A 19,851-nucleotide genomic window follows, 5' to 3' on the forward strand; every position below is an offset into this window, starting at 1 on the left:
GGGGGGGGAGGGAGAGACAGAATTCCTGAGCTGCAGGGAACAGAAATCCTCAGTTCATGGGAACAGCATTCCTCAGCTCCGGGGTCAGAATATCACAACTCCAGGGGGACAGAATTCCACAGCTTCACAGCCCTCTGTGAACAAGAGTCCTAAAAAGTCCTTTTCCAGTGACTCTGCCCCCTGCTGTTGGCTCTCCATCCTCAATGTCAGCCTGATAGGTTACTGATTAATAAGGGCCATCAAAGGTCACAGGGAGAAGGCAAAAAATAATGGGTTTGAGAAGGGTAATAAATTGGCCATGATGGAATGGCAGAGCACACTTGATGGGAAGAATGGCCCAATTCTACTCCTAATTTTTATGGTTTCACCACCACCATCAGCCAGCAATTCCTTACCTTCCCCTCTCTGCTGCTGTAAACACCACTTGACCCAGGAGTTCCTCCAGCATTGTGTTTCTCACTCCAGGTTCCATTAGCTGAAGACTCTTGTGTCTCCCCTACTGCCCCCATTCCCTCAGAGATTTATGTTTGTTTATTGTCACGGGCATATCCACCCAGGCGTGAATTAACTCTTTGCAATACCAAGGTTCATTACAGTGGAAAACATCAGTTAACTTACACTTAACCTACACTCAGTGGCCACTTTATTAGGTACAGCTGCTGTAGCCTGTCCACGACAAGGTTGGACACGTTGTGCATTCAGAGACCCTCTTCTGCACACCACCGTTGTAATGTGTGGTTATCTGAGTTACTGTCACCTTTCTGTCAGCTTGAACCAGTCTGGCCACTCTCCTCTGACCTCTCTCACTACCGAGGCGTTTTTACCCACCGCTCACTGGATGTTTTTTTTTATTTTTCGCACCCCTCTCTGTAAACTCTAGAGAGTCCTGTGCGTGAAAATCCCAGGAGGTCAGCAGTTTCTGAGATACTCAAACCACCCCGTCTGGCACCAACATGGTCAAAGTCACTTAGATCACAATTTTTCCCCATTCTGAAGTTGGTGTGAACAACAACTGAACCTCTTGACCATGTCTGCATGCTTTTCTGCAGTGAGTTGCTGCCACGCGATTGGCTGATTAGATATTAGCATTAACGAGCCTAATAAAGTGGCCACAGAGTGTGTGTACATAACAAGAGAAACGTAACACTAGTGTGAGTAGAGAGAGATTTCAAATTCAAGTTTAATATCATTCAACCAGACATGAATATAAGCCAAAAAAAAGTGTTGCTTCGGGGCTAAGGTGCAAAACAGAACCAAATGCTTGCTGCACGAACAGCCCAAATCAGAATCAGAACCTCGTTTAATATCACCGGCATATGTTGTGAAATTTGAGGTATTTAGAGCAGTACTACAATACAATACATAATAGAAGAAAAATTGTGAATTATAGTAAATATATAAATGGTTAAATTAAATAGAAGGTGCAAAAAGAGAAATAAAATAGTGAGGTTGTGTTCGTGGGTTCAATGTCCATTCAGAAATTGGATGGCAGAGGGAAAGAAGCTGTTCCTGAATCGTTGAGTGTTGGCCTTCAGGCTTCTGTACCTCCTCCCTGATGGTAGCAATGAGAAGAGGCCATGTCCTGGGTGATGGGGGTCCTTACTGATGGATGCCACCTTTGTGAGGCGTTGCTCTTTGAAGATGTCCTGGTACTGTGGAGATGAGTGCCTTTGATGGAGCTGGCTATTTTACAACTCGCTGCAGCTCTTCAAGGAACATCTGTAGAAACTTGCGCGTGTTTTTGATGACACAGCAAACCTCCTCAAACTGCTAATGAAACATAACCGCTCTGGTGCCTTCTTTTGTAGCTATTGGATCCAGGTTAGATCCTCAGAGATACAGACACCGAGGAACTTGAAATTACAATTGCAGAAAAAAACACACAATCACAAAGATAAAATAACAATATAGCCCAAGAAGTAAATACAGTATAGTCTGAGGTAGTGTTGTGGTTTATCAGGTGGGGGTCACGAATATGATGGCAGTGGGGAAGAAATCGCTGTTTAAACTTTGGGCTGCTCCCTCATCACAGCACTGAGCAGAAAGCACAGTGATAGGTTTACTCATTCTAGTCCAAAGAGCTGTAAAGGGGGGCCTTCCTCATCTCCAGTCATCAGTGGGAGACGGGGGACATGAGATGGCAGACACCGGAATCTGGAACAGGAGCAAAATGGCTGAAGGAACTCGGTGGGTCAGGCAGCATCTGTGCAGGAAGAGAGATGCGCGCTGTTTCACGTCCAGATCCTGCACCAAGATTCCAGATTGTTTAATGTCTCGAGGAGAACAAAATGATTGTTACTCCAGATCCGATGCAGTGCAGAAAAAGCCACAATAAGATAAAGAACGCAATACATAAGACAGCTTGCATGCATTGATTGTTTGTCCACAAAGTGACGCTAGACACAGGAGTGTCGGTACACAAGGTGACTGACAGGAAATGATAAAGTAGTGGTAGTTGGGGATGTGGAGGGGTGGGTTAGGGGGTGGAGGTGTTAATCAGCCTTACTGCTTGGGGAAGGTAACCGTTTTTGAGTCTGGTGGTTCTGCTGTGGATGCTATGATGGGAGTGGGACAAACAGTCCATGAGCAGGGTGGGTGGGATCCTTCCTGTTGATACTGGCACCTTTCTGTATACATGACCTTGACGGTGGGTAGGTGGGTGCTGGTGATGTGTTGGGCAGTTTTGCCTTCCTGTCTATCGCAGTGCGGTTTCCATACCTTGAAGTGATGCAGCTGGTCAGGATGCCTTCTGCTCTGTGTCAGTAGAAGGATGTGGGTATTGATGTACATACCCAAGAGCAGCTGGACCTGGACAGTGTCCAGGCTCGGGCTGACCACTGACATTCCAGCCACACAAGTGCCAGGCAATGACCATCTCCAGCAAGAGAGGTTCCCACCATCGTCTTGACATTCAGTGGCATCACCATCACTGAATCCCCTACTATCAACATCCTGGGGGTTACCATTGACAGGAAACTGAACTGGTCTAGCCATATAAACACCGTGGCTACCAGAGCAGGTTAAAGGCCAGGAATCCTGCGGTGTGTATCTCACCTCCTGACTCCCCAAAGCCTGTCCACCATCCACAAGGCTCAGGTCAGGAGTGTAATGGAATACTCACCACTCACCTGGATGAGTGCAGCTCCATCAACACTCAGGAAGCCCGACACCATCCAGTACAAGACAGCCCACTTGACTGGTAGCCCTTCCACAAGCATTCAATCCCTCCACCATCGACAAACAGTTGCAGCAGTGTGTACTATCTACAACACACCAAAGTTCCTAAGGCAGCACCTTCCAGACCCACAACCACTACCATCTAGAAGGATGAGAACAGCAGATACCTGGGAACACCACCATTTGGAAATCCCCCTCCAAATCACTCACCATCCTGACTTGGAAACAGATCACCATTCCTTCCCTGTCACTGGGTCAAAATCATGGAATTCCCTCTGTAACAGCACTGTGGGTGTACCGACACCTCAGGGGCTGCAGCAGTTCAAGGCCTCAAGCTCTTTAACCTCCTCTCTCTCTCGCTGTCTCATCATTGTTCATGATGGGCCCCGCACGGTCCAGATCCACAGAATGAAACAATAAAACCAAGACTAACTTGTCAATACAGTGTAGGGAGGATGCACCACTATTAGGGATTAGGTGTAACACAGAGGGAACGATAGACTGATAGATGAGCGGTGTTGAAGGATTACTGCAGTGTCAGGATGCCTCTTTTAACGTGAAATATTGAAGCTGGAAATAAAAGACCTCACTGACGCCTTTGGACTATGAGCAGGAGTGAGAGAGTTTGCTCCTTGGAGCCCTGAGGCCAATGTTTCTCCTTCAACCCGCATCACCATAATCTCATTACTGTTTTTGAGATCATCCATTGTGCAAGTTTACTGTACGCTGGGCTTTGTGTTGCGGCCCCTGCCAGGTCACCAGTGGAAGGTGCCGGGTTCAATAGCCCAGCTCTCGGTGGAAGGGAGTGTCCCTTTAACTGGGCTCCAGGTCGCCGCGGAGCTGCTTTACGACGCTGGTGTGCGGCAGGAGGTCGGAACGTCGGGCGGGGTTTACGGCAGGAGGTCGGCGGGCAGTCACCGAGCGATGAGTTTGTTTGGCCTTTTCCGGGGCCTCTTCGGCTTCCCGGAGCGCGGAGGGTGAGGGGCGAGAAGGCGGCGCCGGGCAAATGTTACCCCGTGTTCCCGTCCCTCTGCACCCGAGTGCCTGCCCCCCTAGCGTCCGTCCCTCGGTCCCTTTTCCTGCCCTTCGCTTCTGTCTCCCACCCACCGTCATCTGCCCCCAGCCCCTCCATCCCCTCCCTGTAACCACACTGGCCTCCTTTTCCCTCTGCCCCCTCCCCCGGTTGTCCCGACCACCCTCACCCCCACCCCAGAGGCTGAGTCACCCTGTCTCTCCCCTGTGTTTGGTCTCAGGGACCCATTCTACCGCGGGTCGGTCCTGGACGAGGAGGGCGACGATGATGAAGACGACGACGACGACTTTCGGCGCCGGGGCGACCCCTTCGGCTTCGGGCCCGGCGGGCAGCCGTTCGGCGAGGGCTTTTCCGGACTCTTCCGCGAAATGGACGAGCTCTTCAAAGGAATCGGGAGCTGGGACGTGCCCGTGGGCCAGTTCGGCAAGTTGGCTGACCCTCCCCTATCTGCCCGCGTCCATTCTGTCCATCGCCATGGACGTTTCCTGATGGCCCATCCCTCTCCCCCACCTCCTGTAACGGAAGGGCTAACCCTGGGGATCCTTCTGCCTGCAGCATTTCAAACGGTGAACTTCAGGACCAGCACTCCTCTGTGGGGGGAACTCGTTCTACCCCCTCCATCACCCCCCCCCAGTCCTCTCCTACCTCATTATCTTCACTGTTCTATAGACTTGCTGAGATGAGGAATTTCTTTAGTCAGAGGATGGTGAATCTGTGGAATTTGTTGCCAGAAACAGCAGTGGAGGCCAAGTCACTGGGTATATTTAAGGCAGAGGTCAATAGATTCCTGATTGGTCGGGGCATGAAGGGAATCGGGGAGAAGGCAGGAGATTGGGGCTGAGAGGGAAATTGGATCAGTCATGATGAAACCGCGGGACTGACTTGATGGGCCAAATGGCCTAATTCTGCTCCTCTATCCAAGTTGAGCAGTTTATGTTGTGGTTGCACAAGCTGTCGGGTGAGTCTACGTTTGGGGAAAGGTGGCATTAAGTTGGTTGCCACAGCAGCGTGGTGGATAGCTGGATACTGTTGCAGCTCAGGGTGTCAGAGTTCAATCCCAGCATCCTTTGTGAGCATGTGGGTGCTCCCGTTTCCTCCTGCAGTCCACAGACATACCGGCTCGGTTAATTAGTCATTGTAAATTGTCCCAGAAAAGATTTACGAGGATGTTGCTGGAACTCCAGGGACTGAGTTGCAGAGAGAGAGAGAGGTTGAGCAGGGCGCGATTTTATTCCTTGGAGAGTAGGAGCATGAGGGGTGACCTCACGCAATTATACAAAACCATGGGGAGCTCAGACAGTGTTTCAGATCCAAATGTATTTGTCACGTGTACTTTGAAACATGCAGTGAAATAGGTTGTTTGTGTTGACACAACTGAGCATGTGCTGGGGGGGGGGTCAGCCTGCTGGTGTCACCCTACATTCTGTCTCCAACATGGCCCACAAAACTCAGCCGAGCAACTCAGAACACAACAGGCAACAAAATTCCAACGGGCACACGCAGTCCTCTGACCATCTTCAGCCAGAGAACATGGGATTAAAGTGAGAGAGGGAGAGAGATTCATCAGGAGCCTGAGGGGCAACCTTTTCTCCCAGCGGGGTGGTCAATATATGGAATGAGCAGCCAGAGGAAGCGGTGAGGCAGGTACATTATCGACATCTAGACCGGTAAATGGAAACAAAAGGTTCAGGGGGATGTACTGTAGGCCTAATGCAGGGAAGTGGTTCTGGCTTAGATGGTCAGTATGGCCCAGATGGGCTGAAGGGCCTGTTTCTGTGCTGTACAAGCCTGTAAGGGACTGGCAGGGCGACTGGGAGCGAAGGTGACTGACTGTGTGTCAGATACTGAGAATAACGGCGGAGAATCAATGAAAATAATTGTCCTGAATCAGCGCGGAATGTCGACTGTTTATTCACTTCCAGCATTTTGTGTTCTGTTGTTCTGGGTCTCTTGTGTTTATGAAAATAACTTTTTCCTTTTTTTCCTGTTTCTCCCCCCCCCCCCATCCTAATGCAGAGTTTCCTGATTTTGACGCCCACCCTGTGCCCGGACAGGGGGGCGAGGACGGGGAGAAGAGGCGGGCGCCTCGCGACTGGATGCTGAAACAGCCAGACAGTGACCCACCTGGCTTGGGCGGGGAGCAGGGGGACCCTCCTCTTCACAAGCCGGGGGACGTGCCTGCGGTTCCGTATCGGTCGCCCTGGAACCCCTCCCGAAACGTAAGCTCAGGCTACGCGATTGGGGGGGGGGGAAGTGGGGAGGGCAGTTAAGCCTTTTGGGTCCAGTCTGCCACTCTATTTCTTCGGTGGTTCACCAGGGCAGATATCAACCCTCTAACTTTCAAAGTCGAGTTTAAAATCAGAATCAGGTTTAATATCACCTACATTTTCCTGAAATTTGTTTTTTGTGGCAACAGTACAGTGCAATGCATTAAAAATTACTGTAGGTTACAATAAAACATAAGTAGTGCAAAGAGAGCACAATAGTGAGCTGGTGTTTCTGGTTTGCGTGTACAGTCCACGTGAGCACAGGCACAATGAACAATAGTGAGCTGGTGTTTCTGGGTTGCGTGCACAATCCACGTGAGCACAGGCACAATAAAAGACTGACTTGCAGCAGCATTCACATCCGGATCTTTCAGTCCGGGTGAAGGGTCTCAACCCGTAATGTCAGCTGCCCATTCAGCCCCACTGTCTGACTTCCCGAGTTCTTTCTCTTGCTCCAGATTCCAATCTTTGGTGCTTGTGAGGACAGAAGCCTCCCCTCTGGAGCAACTTCCCATCCTGGGGTCCACGGCCCCTCGATTAATGGTATTGGGCCGTTGGCTGGTATTAATGGTACTGGGCCGTTGGCTGGTATTAGTAGTACTGGGCCGTTGGCTGGTATTAATGGTACTGGGCCGTTGGCTGGTATTAGTGGTACTGGGCCGTTGGCTGGTATTAGTAGTACTGGGCCATTGGCTGGTATTAATGGTACTGGGCCGTTGGCTGGTATTAGTGGTACTGGGCCGTTGGCTGGCATTAATGGTACTGGGCCATTGGCTGGTATTAATGGTACTTGTCCGTTGCCTGGTATTAATGGTACTGGGCCGTTGGCTGGTATTAATGGTACTGGGCCGTTGGCTGGTATTAGTGGTACTGGGCCGTTGGCTGGTATTAATGGTACTGGGCCATTGGCTGGTATTAATGGTACTTGTCCGTTGCCTGGTATTAATGGTACTGGGCCGTTGGCTGGTATTAATGGTATTGGGCCGTTGGCTGGTATTAATGGTACTGGGCCGTTGGCTGGCATTAATGGTACTGGGCCGTTGGCTGGTATTAGTGGTACTGGGCCGTTGGCTGGTATTAATGGTACTGGGCCGTTGGCTGGTATTAATGGTACTGGGCCGTTGGCTGGTATTAGTGGTATTGGGCCGTTGGCTGGTATTAATGGTACTGGGCCGTTGGCTGGTATTAATGGTATTGGGCCGTTGGCTGGTATTAATGGTACTGGGCCATTGGCTGGTATTAATGGTACTTGTCCGTTGCCTGGTATTAATGGTACTGGGCCATTGGCTGGTATTAATGGTACTTGTCCATTGCCTGGTATTAATGGTACTGGGCCGTTGGCTGGTATTAATGGTACTGGGCCGTTGGCTGGTATTAGTGGTATTGGGCCGTTGGCTGGTATTAATGGTACTGGGCCGTTGGCTGGTATTAATGGTACTGGGCCGTTGGCTGGCATTAATGGTACTGGGCCGTTGGCTGGTATTAGTGGTACTGGGCCGTTGGCTGGTATTAATGGTACTGGGCCATTGGCTGGTATTAATGGTACTGGGCCGTTGGCTGGTATTAGTGGTACTGGGCCGTTGGCTGGTATTAATGGTATTGGGCCATTGGCTGGGAACCTTGCTGTAGGGAAACGCACACAAACTTCTGGGGAAGCCCAGCAGGTCAGGCAGCATCAATGGAGAGGAATAAACTGTCGATGTTTCAGGCTGAGACCCTTCATGAGGATTTGAAAGGAATGGGGTAGAAGCCAGAATAAAGAAGTGGGGGAGTACAAGCTGGCAGGTGATAGGTGAGGGGGAAAGGTGGGTGGGTGAGGAGGGGGTTGAAGTAGGAAGCTGGCAGGTGATGGAACAGGTACAGGGCTGGAGAGGAATGAATCTGACCGGGGAGGAGAGTGGGAGAAAGGGAAGGAGGAGAGGCAGCTGAGGAGAAGAGAAGGGGTGAAAGGGGATCACAGTGCGTAATGGAAAAAGGAAAAAAGGGAGGGGGAGAAATTATTGGAAGTTCGAGGAACTGATGTTCAGGCCATCAGCTTTGAGGCCATCCAGATGGAATGTGAGACGTTGCTCCTTAAATCTGAGAGTGGCCTCATCGTGGCAGCTGATGAGACATGTCAGAATGGGAATGGGAAGTGGACTCAAAATGCTTGGCCGTCAGGAGATCCTGCATTTTGCAACAGAGTGAAGATTCTCTAGAGACGCAAATACTGGAATCTGGAGCAGCAGGAATCATTCACATGAACCTCTCCAATATCAGCTTATCTTTTATGTCCTTCACGTAACGCGAGCCACAGGAGTGTCCGTACGTACGGTGACTGACAGGAAATGATAAAGTAGTGTGCAGGGGTGGAGCTGTTGATCAGTCCTACAGCTTGGGGGGAAGTAAACGTTTCTGAGTCTAGTGGTCCTGGCGTGGATGCTGTGTACCCTTCTCCCTGATGAGCAGGGTGGGTGGGATCCTTCATGATATTGTTGGACTTTCTTCAGCATCTTTCTGTGGATGTGTCTGTACTACAAAACTGTACAGACTATAAACTCTCTTGACTCTGAGGATCTGTAGAAAGCAATGATGATGATCACTTGGAGTATCCAGACAATTTTGGCCCCCCTCTCTAAAGAAGGAGTTTCTTTCACTGGAAGTAATTGACAGAAGGTTCAGTAAGGTAATCCTGGCTACGGAAGAACTGTACAGAGTGCCCCCTGTTGGGAAAGGGCTTCGCCTGTCTGGATGAGCGGACTACTTGTCGAGAGTGTGGAGCTGGACACTGAGGTGTGGCCCCAGGGTGCCTCAGGCAAGTCCTGTGTTTTTGCATTATCAGTGCACACATTTCTGTCTGTAGTACCAGATAATCGAGAATCCACTGAACCCACGATCTGTGGACTCACTTTTAGGGAGATGACAATTCATCTTCTCAGTATTACCTACTTGTTATTTTTATTTCCAGTTCCTTAAGGTTGTCACAGCGCAGACACAGGGGTTGGGATTGAACCTCATTTTAATTTGTACCATTTATCTTCTTTTGCACATTGGTTGTTTGTCAGTCTTTGTTTATTCATAATTTTTCATATGTCTATTGCATTTATTTTCCTGTGAGAGCCTACGAGAGAATGAATCTCAGGGAAGTCTATGGGGACATATGTGTACTTTGATAATAAACTTAACTGAGAAGCAGGAACAGTGATGAGACATTCAAGGGCACAAACTCATGAACAAAGTTTTAATTGCAATCTTTTCAAGGTAGATGTGCAGGGAACTCAAATTAATAGTCCTGACTCCAAATGGGGAAGTTACAGAGTATTAATAGTTGCATTAGACAGTTTTGGCAAAGAGTGTTTAGCCTCTTTTTCTCCCCACAGTGAGGGTGACACGGTGGTGCAGTGGGTGGAGTCGCTGCCTTGTGACTCAGAGACCCGGGTTCGATTCCAACCTCTGACTGTAGTGCACACTGAATCTAAAGATTAGGTTTATTTGTCATATGTGAATTTCATTTGCATGTCTGACCAGCACAGTTCAAGATGTGCTGGGCACTGGACTAAATACTAAAATTACTAACTTTAACTGGTACGTCTTTAGAATGCTAAGGGAGTTGCTGCATCAAGGAAAGTGTGCTAATGACATTAAACATTGGATCTCAGTGAGCTAGCATGGCCTTGATGGGCCAAAGGGATATCTCATGTACTGTGGGGATAGGCATGGCTGTTGAGGGAGTCCTCCAGTTCAAATTGAGCGGTGGGCTGTGGGTTGGTCGTGATTTGTGTGGGCACCAGTGGCCTATTCGGGGAGTGTAGGAGGACGGCTGGGCCTGGGTGGGGTGGGCGAGCAGGGGAGTCTCTGATCACAACCGTTTCTGTTGCAGTTTCAGGATATCTGGGACATGCTGCGGAAGAGTGACACTAGGAAAGAGGATCAAGGTAAGTCAGAGTCAGCAGAGGTGAGACCAGTTTCCATCATGAACTGTGGTAAGGAGTTTAGCAACGATGCAGAATATACACTCAGTGGCCACTTTATTAGGTACATCTGCAAATATCTAATCAGCCAATCATGTGACAGCAACTCAGTGCCTAACAGCATGTAGACACGGTCAAGAGATTCAGTTGTTCCGACCAAACATCAGAATGGGGACGAAATGTGATCTAAGTGACTTTGACTGTGGAATGATTGTTGGTGCCAGATGGGGTGGTTTGAATATCTCAGAAACTGTTGATGTGGGATTTTCACACACTACAGTCTGTAGAGTTTACAGAGAATGGTGTGAAAAATATCAAAACATCCAGTGAGTGGCAGTTCAGTGGGCAAAAATGCCTTGTTAATGAGGGCAGTTAGAGGAGAACGGCCAGACTGGTTCAAGCTGACAGGAAGGTGACAGTAACTCAAATAACTACACGTTAAAACAGTGATGTGTAGAAGAGCATCTCTGAACGCACAACACGTTGGACCTTGAAGTGGGTGGGCTACAGCAGCAGAAGATCACAAACATACACTCTGGTGATCGTGTAGTGTGCAGACGATAAGGTGCAAGAACCGCAGTGAGGTATTGGGAGATCAAGAGTTCATCTTTAATGTACAGGAGGTCCTTTCAGTAGTTTGATAACGACGGGGTAGAATGTGTCCTTGAGCCTGCTGGGCTTCTGTATCTCCTGCCCGATGGGAGGGGGAGAAGAGAGAATGCCCGGGGTGGGAGGGGTCTTTGATAACGCTGGCTGCTTGACCGAGGCAGCGAGATGTGTGGACTATGGAGCCTACTGGGCTGAGACTGGTTCCTGAGATGGACTGAGCTGAGTCACAGCTCTCCAGTCCCAGGCAGAGTGGTTGCAAACCCAAGCTGAGATGCATCCAGGCAGAACACTTTCACTGGTGTGTCTGCAAAACAAAGATGGTAAGGGTCATCGTGGACTTGCCCTCTGAGGAAGTAGAGGGGGTAAGATAGGGTCCCGATCAAGAGGGCTGCTTTGTATCAAAAACTACTCAATTTTCAGAGTGCACTCACCCAGGCAGGGAATGTACCATCACTCTCCTAATGAAGGTCTCAGCCTGAAACGACAAGAGTAACATCACACTCCTGATGAAGGGTCTCAGCCTGGTACAACTGTTTATTCCTCTCCAGAGATGCTGCCTGACCTGCTGAGTTCTTCTAGCGTTCTGTGTGTGTGTGTGTGTGTGTGTGTGTTTCTGTGTCTTTGGAGAATCTCATGTGCTCCATCAAGCCCTTGAGTAGTTGTGAACACAGTTCACACGTCACAGAAACCAGCCCCCCCATCCACTGACTCTGTCCACACTTCTTGCTGCCTCAGTAAAGAAGCCAGCAGAACCAAAGACCCCCCCCCCCCACCCCAGACATTCTCTCTTCTCCCCTCTCCCATCGGACAGAAGATAAAAAACCCTGAAAGCACGGACCGCCAGGCTCAAGGACAGCTCCTATCCCACTGTTATCAGTCTCCTGCATGGACCTCTTGTACGATAAAATGAACTCTGGGCCTCACGATCTACCTCGTTATGATCTTGCACTTTAACCTGCATGTGACTCTCTCAGTAACTGTTACACTTAATTCTGCATTGTTACTGTTTTGCCTCACTGCACTGTGTAATGAATTGATCTGCGGGAACAATATGTAGCACGAGCTTGTCACAGTATCCCAGTACCTGTGAGAATGTACCTTGTAACTGGGGAGGGAGACTCTGCTTAGTGATCCTGCTGCAGCTGAGGAAACCGGATTGTTGTCACCTTCCCAGATCTGGACTCCAAGGTGAATTCCGAAGGCCTGGATAGTGCCCTCAAGCCAGCTGAGCCTCGGAGAAAATCCTACTTCAAGAGCATTTCTGTATCCAAAATCGTCCGTCCCGATGGGGTGAGTGGCATTCGTGACCCATCTCCCTCTGCCCCTGGAGAGGGCGGGTGGGGGGAGGCACCTCTGGGACAGGTCGGTGTGGTGAAGGAGTTTTGGGATCTGGGGATATCATTTGCTGTTGGGTCATGGGAACATTTAAACAGCATGGACAGGCCCTTCGATCCGTCGTTTCTGAACAATACCAAATTAAACTTACGATTTCCCTGCACCCCCTCATTCTCCTCAAGGCCCTGTGGGCTCTGGGCCTGTACTCACCTGAGTTTAGTGAAAGGAAATGGGACCTCATTGAAACCTACCGAGTATTAAATGTCATAGAGTTGGACCTGGAGAGATTAGTGGGGAAGTCTAGGACCAGAGGCACAGACTCAGAATAGAAGGACGTTCATTTAGAACAGAGACGAGGAGGGTTTTCTTTCACCAGAGGGAGGTGAATCTGTGGAAGTCATTGCTACAGACGGCTGTGGAGGCCAAGTCATTTATATTTAAATTGGAGGTTGGTGGGTTCTTGATTAGTTAGGGCATCAAAGGTTGTGGGGAGAACTTTGTTGTTTACCTACACTGCCCTCTCTCAGTAACTGTTGCACTTCATTCTGCATTGCTACTGTTTTACCTCACTGCACTGTGTAATGAACTGATCTGTGGGAACAATATGTAGCACGAGCTTTTCACCGTATCCCAGTACCTGTGACAGTAACAATGGGCTTGAGAGGGATAATAAATCAGCCATGATGAAACGGTTTTATGGTCTTCCAACCAAGTCCCTGTTCCTGCACACGATCCGTCTGTATCCCTCCAACCCCTGTCAAAAAAAACCTCGATCAGGTGTCTCAGTCTGAAACAGTGACTGTCTATTCCTCTGTAGGTGCTACCTGACCTGCAGCGTGTGTAGACCTCTTAAATCCCTCTGTGATATCTGCTTCCACCACCACTCTGCTTTAACACAAACTTGTCCCACATATCCCCTTTGACCTTGAAGCTATACCCTCTGGCTCAGGAAAAGATCCTCAGGCTGTCTGAGTGAAGGCTGCAAATGCTTGGAGATTGTAAACTACTCTTGGTGAAGGGCCACTGTTTCACCGTTCCAGACGGCTCCAGGTTCGATCTCCGCTGCTGTGTGGGTGTGTGTGTAGTTGGCACATTTCCACCCTGTGACCATAAAACACAGGAACAGAATTAGGCCATTCGGCCCATTGTGTCTGCTGCGCCATTCCATCATGGTTAACTTATTATCCCTCTCAACCCAATTCTCCTGCCTTCTCCCCATAACCTTTGACACCCTGACTAGCCAAGAACCTGTCAACCTCAGCATTAAATAGCCTCCGCAGATATACCACCCTCCTGCTAAAGGAATTCCTCCTAACCTCTGTTCTAAATAGTCATAGTCATACTTTACTGATCCGGGGGGAAATTGGTTAAATGGACGTCCCTGTATTCTGAGGCTGTGCCCTCTGGTCCTAGACTCCCCCACTGTAGGAAACGTCCTCTCTGCGTCCATCGGTGAACCCTGGTGCTCCCAGTTTTCTCCCACATCTCATGGTTCCAACCATGTGCAGGGTCGCTGGGTTAATCAGCCCATTGTAAATTGCCCCTTGCCTCTCCCCCCCCCCCAGTGTGTAGGCGAGGGGTGGAATCTGGGGTAGTTAATGGGAATGTTTAGGAGAGTAAAGTGAGATTGGTGTAAATAGTGGGCAGGGATGATCCATGCTGTCTCACCCCCTCCCTATTTGCTGCCCCTCACTTGGTACGCGAAGGTGATCACTGGGCCATTGGTCCCACAGCCTCTGGCCATTCACTCTGATCTTCTCCTCCCCCCCCCCCGTAGACGATGGAGGAGCGACGGACGGAACGGGATGGAGAGGGCAACGAGGAGACCACAGTGACCCGGGTACAGGGTGACCAGTCGTTCACCATGGTGACCCGGCGGGACGCCCAGGGCAGGGAGGAGCAGACCGAGCAGCTGGTCGGCGCAGATGACCGTGAGTGCCGGGGTTCGTGGTCCGACGGACAGCTGTCTTCCCGTCCCGGGGCTGGAGTCTGGGGTGGTTGACGGGAATGTCATGCCAGTAAGTCGGAGGCTACCTAGATGGGATATGAGGCATTGCTCCTGAGCGTGTCCTCGCTGCGACAGAAGAGAAGGCCCTTTGACTGATAGTTTGGAATAGGAATGGCGTTAGGAATTAAAATGGTTGCCCACTGGGAAACATCGCTTTTGGCGGTGGGACCGGAGGTGTCAGGTCTCACCGGTGCAGAGGAGGCTGTATCTAGAGCACCGGATACAGTAGACAAGCCCCAGTAGGTTCTCAGGTGAAGTGTTGTTTCACCTGGATGGATTGTTTGTGGCCCTGAACGGAGGTGAATGGGTAGGTATTCCATTTCTCTCACTTGCAGGGAGGGAGATCAGTTGGGAGGGGTGAATGGACATGGAGGGAGTAGTCCGTTGTGAGTGTGTGTGTGGGGAAGCTGTTTGCGTGGAGTGGCAGGATCTCCAAGTTGGGTTCGTCAGCAGCTCGGGTGGTGGAGTTCCCCTGCGCCCGCTGACCTTGGTGCAAGAGGTGCTGGGTTTGGGAGCAGCTGTCAGAGGGACCCAGGTGAGTAACTGTGGTGTGTTTTATCGACAGTTCACACCGCAGCCAGTGTGGTAGCGGCGAGCACAGGGAGTGTTTAGCGGGATGGACGGGGACTGATCGAATGGCTGGGGTCGAGCTGCTGGAGCCTCACTCACCCAGAGAGAACATTCCATCGCGCCCCCACTGTACGTGTGGGGAGTCGCTCCTCACGACCTTCACTGTGTGTGTGTGTGAACACAGTGCTGGGGTGGGGAGTGTGTTCACTGAATGGCTGAAACTCCCCAGGGCCTCACCCCTAGCCACTCTGTGCTGGACTCGAGGAGGGAGAGTAAACGGATTGAGGAAACAGCACAGATTCACGGTCACAGCACAACAGGTCCATGACGTTATCCAGCCAATCCCATTTACCTGTGTCTGACCCACGTCCCTCTAAACCTATGAACAGGTTCCAGCCCAACGATCCGGCTGTGCCCATTAGTCATGTGACCAATTAACCTACTAACGAGCTGGCTCCGCCCATTAGTCATTTAACCAATTAACCTACTAACCCATCTGTATGTCTTTGGAATGTGGGACCAGAATCAGGTTAATATCACCAGCGTACGTCATGAAATGTGTTAACTTAGCAGCAACAGTACACTGCAATACGTGGTAAATATAGTAAAAGTAAATGAATTACAGTAAGCATTTTAAATTAAAAATAGTGCAGGAACAGAAATAATAAATAAAAGTGAGGTAGTGTCCAGGGGTTCAATGTCCATTTAGGAATCGGAAGGCGGAGGGGAAGAAGCTGTTAGTGAATCGCTGAGTGTGTGCCTTCAGGCTCCTGTACCTCCTGCCTGATGGTAACCGTGAGAAAAGGGCATGCCCGCTGGGTGAAGCCAGAGCACCCAGAGGAAACCCACGTGGTCACAGGGAGAACGTGGAATCCCCTTACGGAGAGGGGTGGAATTGAACCCGGGTCACTGGCGTATCACTGACCGCTACTCACGCCTACCACTTCCTCTGGCAGTTCATTCCACGTACCCACCACCCTCTGCGTGCAGGAGAAAACCTGCCCCTCGGGTCCCCTTCACCTCTGACTCCCCGTCTCCTCCAGCCCTCTTGGGGAGTGAAGCCCAGTGACCCCATCCACCTTGTCTGTGTCCCTCAAGGTCTGGTGAGCCTCTGGCAAGTGAGCCCAGAATACCTGGGCTTGCCGGAGTCGGGTTGTTTAGCAGTTAGTGTAATGCTTTACGGAGCCAGCGACCCAGGTACAATTCCCTCTGCTGTCTGTACTTTCTCACCGACACTGTACGGGTGTCCTCCGGGTTCCCACCTACATTGCAAAGGCGTACGGGCTAGGGTTAGTGAGCAGTGCCACAGGCACATCGACACATTCACTCCACGTGACAAATAAAGGTAATCGGATCTCTCCGACTCTCTGACTCCTCCACTCAGGTGAGCTGCGGAAGGTCCCGGAGAACTGGGATTGGCAGTCGGGAGGCAGCATTCCTGGGGAGCCGCCGACAGTCCGAGACTCCGCTTCCTTCCTTGACCGCCTGCTGAAGGGCCTCTTCTGGAGGCGGTGACCGCCGGCCACGAGCGCTGCAGGTGAGCCCAGAGTCAACACCACTGCTGATGAGACAGTGCTACATCTCGCCGTGTTTGCCATCCAAACGATCTGTGGCTCCTTCCTCCTGCGGAACGTGTACCTGGTGCGTTTTGGCACCAGATCTGAGACTTCTAACTACAACCCCCTTTCAGGATCCAACCACTCCTCCTCGCATCTCTTCTGTGTGTTGCTGACTCCCCCCACCACCCCCCCCCGTTCGATACTACTTCCAGACCCATTCCCTTCCCCTCCTGTCTTCTAGCACCCACACGGGGCTGGAATTGTTGGGGTAGTGTTGACCAGCGTGTGATTGATCTGTGAATGACTGCAATAAAACAGGGTATTTATTCACATCGGATGAATGTTTCTTTCAATTCCAGGCCCCTCACTCCTGCCTCAGTTTGCCAGGGTGTCCAAAGAGTGAAACTCCTGGTCTCCCACTGTGGTGCTGAGGTTGTCCGATGTTTCAAGTTCAAATTTAATTTAACCATACATGAGAAGAGCCAAACGAAACAGCAATGCTCCGGGGCCAAGGAGCAAAACACATTACCAACAGCACACAGCACAAATAGCACATTGGTTACAATTTCAGAAAAACATACAGTCACTAAGAGAAAAAAAATATATAGTCAAAGTCACTAGTTGTCCTGGTCCAGTTTGTTCTTCCACCGATGGGACAGGTCCACCCTCCAACCCAGTTACGGGATCCAGTGACACATAGCCAGCCCCAGCATTTCCTTCGCCACCAGTTGACAAAAGTCAACTCTTGGTTTCAGTGACCAGAGAGGTGTTTGCCTTCTCTGGCCTCGTACAGAGTCCGGACCTGAAACATTGACCGTTCCTCCCCTCCCAAAGGTGCTACTCGACCTGTTGAGTTCCTCCAGCAGATTGTTTGGAACGTGGAACAGGTAGATATAAGATTATCTTTACCTGTCACAAATACACTCAGTGGCCACTTTATTAATGCAAATATCTAATCAGCCAATCATGTGGCAGCAACTCAATCCATAAAAGCATGCAGACATGGCCAAGAGGTTCAGACAAAACAGTTTGGGGAAGAAATGTGATCTAAGTAACTTTGAGTACGAAATGACCGCTGGTGCCAGATGGGGTGGTTTGAGTATCTCAGAAACTGCTGATCTCCTGTGATTTTTACACACAACAGTCTCTAGAGTTTTCTACGGTGTGGAAAAACAGCAAACATCCAGTGAGAGACGGGCCTGTGGTGAAAATGTCTTGTTAATGAGAGAGGTCAGAGGAGAATGGGCAGACTGGTTCAGCTGACAAGGAAGGTGACAGTAACTCAAATGACCACACATTACAACAGTGATGTGTAGAAGAGCATCTCTGAACACACAACACGTCAAACCTTGAAGCGACAGAAGGCCACGGACACACGCTGACGGGCAGCTTTGTGAGGTGCAGGAGGTACCTATTAAAGTGAGCACTAAGTGTGTGTAGAAACATGCAGTGAAATGTGTTGTTTGTGTTAACGAATCTGTCACTCCCCGACAATGTCTAATCCCTCGCTCTGAACCAGAGGGAAAATTGCTAACCAACATTACTGGTATGCTGTATGTGGGATCTTGCTGGGCGACCTTGGCTGCCGGGTTGGACAATTGTTGGTGTAATGGATTCCCAGGCATCCTGAACCTGTCAAATTCAAAAGGTTTTCAACACGTGCCAAATGGTTCAACTGTACTAGAGATTGAAAGATGGGCTGAATGGCCGCCAGCGCATTCTTAATCCCCGGGCAGTGATGAACTCCAGCTGTCCTACAAGCGTTTGCCAGTAGGTGGCAGTCTTGGCCCACAGATCCCCAGCGCTCCTGTGCATATCCCCGATCTCTCTATCACTCTGGGTCTGACACCCTCTCTGACCCTGTGTGTGTCCAGCTCGCCTCCGCAGCTTTTGGCCGTAGTCCGAGGGTTTTAGGTGGAGTGTGGATGAGATCAGCAGACTGCCGCTCCCAATCCTACGTCACGCCCCCTCCGTCCTCAAGAATGCTGCAGAGCCAGAGGAGGCTGTTCCAGGGAGGGAGGGTGAGGCCAGGGGACGATTGCGACACCGAACTGGGTGTGTGCTGAAGGCAGCGGCCTGTGCGGAACCTCGTTTCGGTCTCTCGGCCGAAGCCGTGCCACCAACACCGCCTCCCTACCTGAAACCTGAGGCTGCAGGCAGTCGAGCCAGTCGAACCAGAAATCCCTGTTCCCGTCACAATCCTGCATCTGCCTCCTCCCTCGCTGCAGAGGCCATTCAGGCTGCAGTACCTGTGCTAGTCTCCTTCCTCCTCCCTCCCGGCCCTATCTGTCCAACACCTAGAGTGGGAGACTGTACCCGTAGGCAGGCCTCCCCCTGTGCTCCCCTCTGCGTTTTATATAAACTTAAACATTACTTTTATCTGTCACGTGTACATGGAAAAACACGCGGTGGTTGTGTCACTGAGGATGTGCTGGGGGCAGCTCACAACCAGTGTAGCCATGCTTTGACAAGGTTCAACATCAATAAATGGCAATTATGCTCTGGCTTACCCCCCGTCTATCCTTGCCTCTTACACCCCCCCCCCGCCACCCAACCCCAGCTCGCTCAACCTTTCCTCACAAGACGGAGACGTGGACTCTCTAACCCAGGCAGCACCCTGGTGAGTTCCCTCTGCTCCCCCCTCTAAAGCTTCCACGTTCTGATCTCAATAGTTCGATCGCCGTTCAACCATACGCAGCCAACCGAAGCTGCGTGTTTCCGGGGTCAGGGTGCGTGGATCCCGAACGGCCCATAAAATAATAACAACAAATAATAAAACCAATATCCTGTAGAATCCAAGTGTGGTCTAACCAGGGTTTTATAGAGCTGCAACATTCATCTCATTCCTCTGACTAATGAAGGCCAACACCCAGACCAGCCGATCAACTTGCGCAACCATTTTGAGGGATCGATGTCCATGGACCCCGAGGTCCCTCTGTTCCTCCACACTGATAAGAATCCTGCCATTAACCCTGTATTCTGCTGTCAACTTCGACTTTGCAAAGTGAGTCATTTCACACGCTCTGGGCTGGTGGCAATCGAGGTGATGAGTATATCCGGAGAGATAGCCCCACCAGTCCCACACAGGGCCGTGTGCTTCACAATGCTCAGCTCTTCACCCCTCCCATTTACCCTCTTTACCCCTCACCGCACAGACTGGGGAGCAATTACCCCCCCCCCACAACCACTGGACTACCAGGCATTCGGATTAAACCCTCCCCCACAACCAAGTCCCCTTTTGACAATACTGGGGCATTCGGTGAGAGCGTTTTGGGCTGAAAGGTGAGAAGTCTACAAGGTTGGGATCGAACCCCAGCCCCGGCTGGCACTGTACACCCCATAC

At 50.6% G+C, this 19,851-nt stretch overlaps 1 protein-coding gene across 2 annotated transcripts; it reads left to right on the plus strand.

The window, feature by feature from the left end:
* Positions 1-4,055: 4,055 nt before the first annotated feature.
* Positions 4,056-19,065, plus strand: hax1 (HCLS1 associated protein X-1). 2 transcript variants are annotated; one of them, XM_063041743.1, is made up of 8 exons: positions 4,056-4,154; positions 4,431-4,633; positions 6,227-6,429; positions 10,337-10,391; positions 12,211-12,326; positions 14,149-14,302; positions 16,334-16,486; positions 17,653-19,065. In XM_063041743.1, exons 1-7 carry the CDS (start codon positions 4,102-4,104, stop codon positions 16,462-16,464), a joined length of 915 nt encoding a protein of 304 aa, XP_062897813.1. In that variant the 5' UTR covers positions 4,056-4,101; the 3' UTR covers positions 16,465-16,486; positions 17,653-19,065. The 2 variants fall into 2 exon arrangements, with proteins under 2 accessions (XP_062897813.1, XP_062897812.1); XM_063041742.1 differs by lacking the exon at positions 17,653-19,065 and having other exon boundaries at positions 16,334-17,641.
* Positions 19,066-19,851: the final 786 nt, after the last annotated feature.

The sequence above is a fragment of the Mobula hypostoma genome, chromosome 2 (assembly GCF_963921235.1).
Source record: "Mobula hypostoma chromosome 2, sMobHyp1.1, whole genome shotgun sequence".
NCBI classification, from domain to species: domain Eukaryota; kingdom Metazoa; phylum Chordata; class Chondrichthyes; order Myliobatiformes; family Myliobatidae; genus Mobula; species Mobula hypostoma.

Excerpts from the sequence above, each read along its gene's own strand:
- hax1 (XM_063041743.1), top strand. The coding sequence starts at position 4,102 with ATGAGTTTGTTTGGCCTTTTCCGGGGCCTCTTCGGCTTCCCGGAGCGC. Across the intron at positions 4,155-4,430 it reads GGCTTCCCGGAGCGCGGAGG|GGACCCATTCTACCGCGGGT; the intron begins GTGAGGGGCGAG and ends GTTTGGTCTCAG. Across the intron at positions 12,327-14,148 it reads AAATCGTCCGTCCCGATGGG|ACGATGGAGGAGCGACGGAC; the intron begins GTGAGTGGCATT and ends CCCCCCCCGTAG.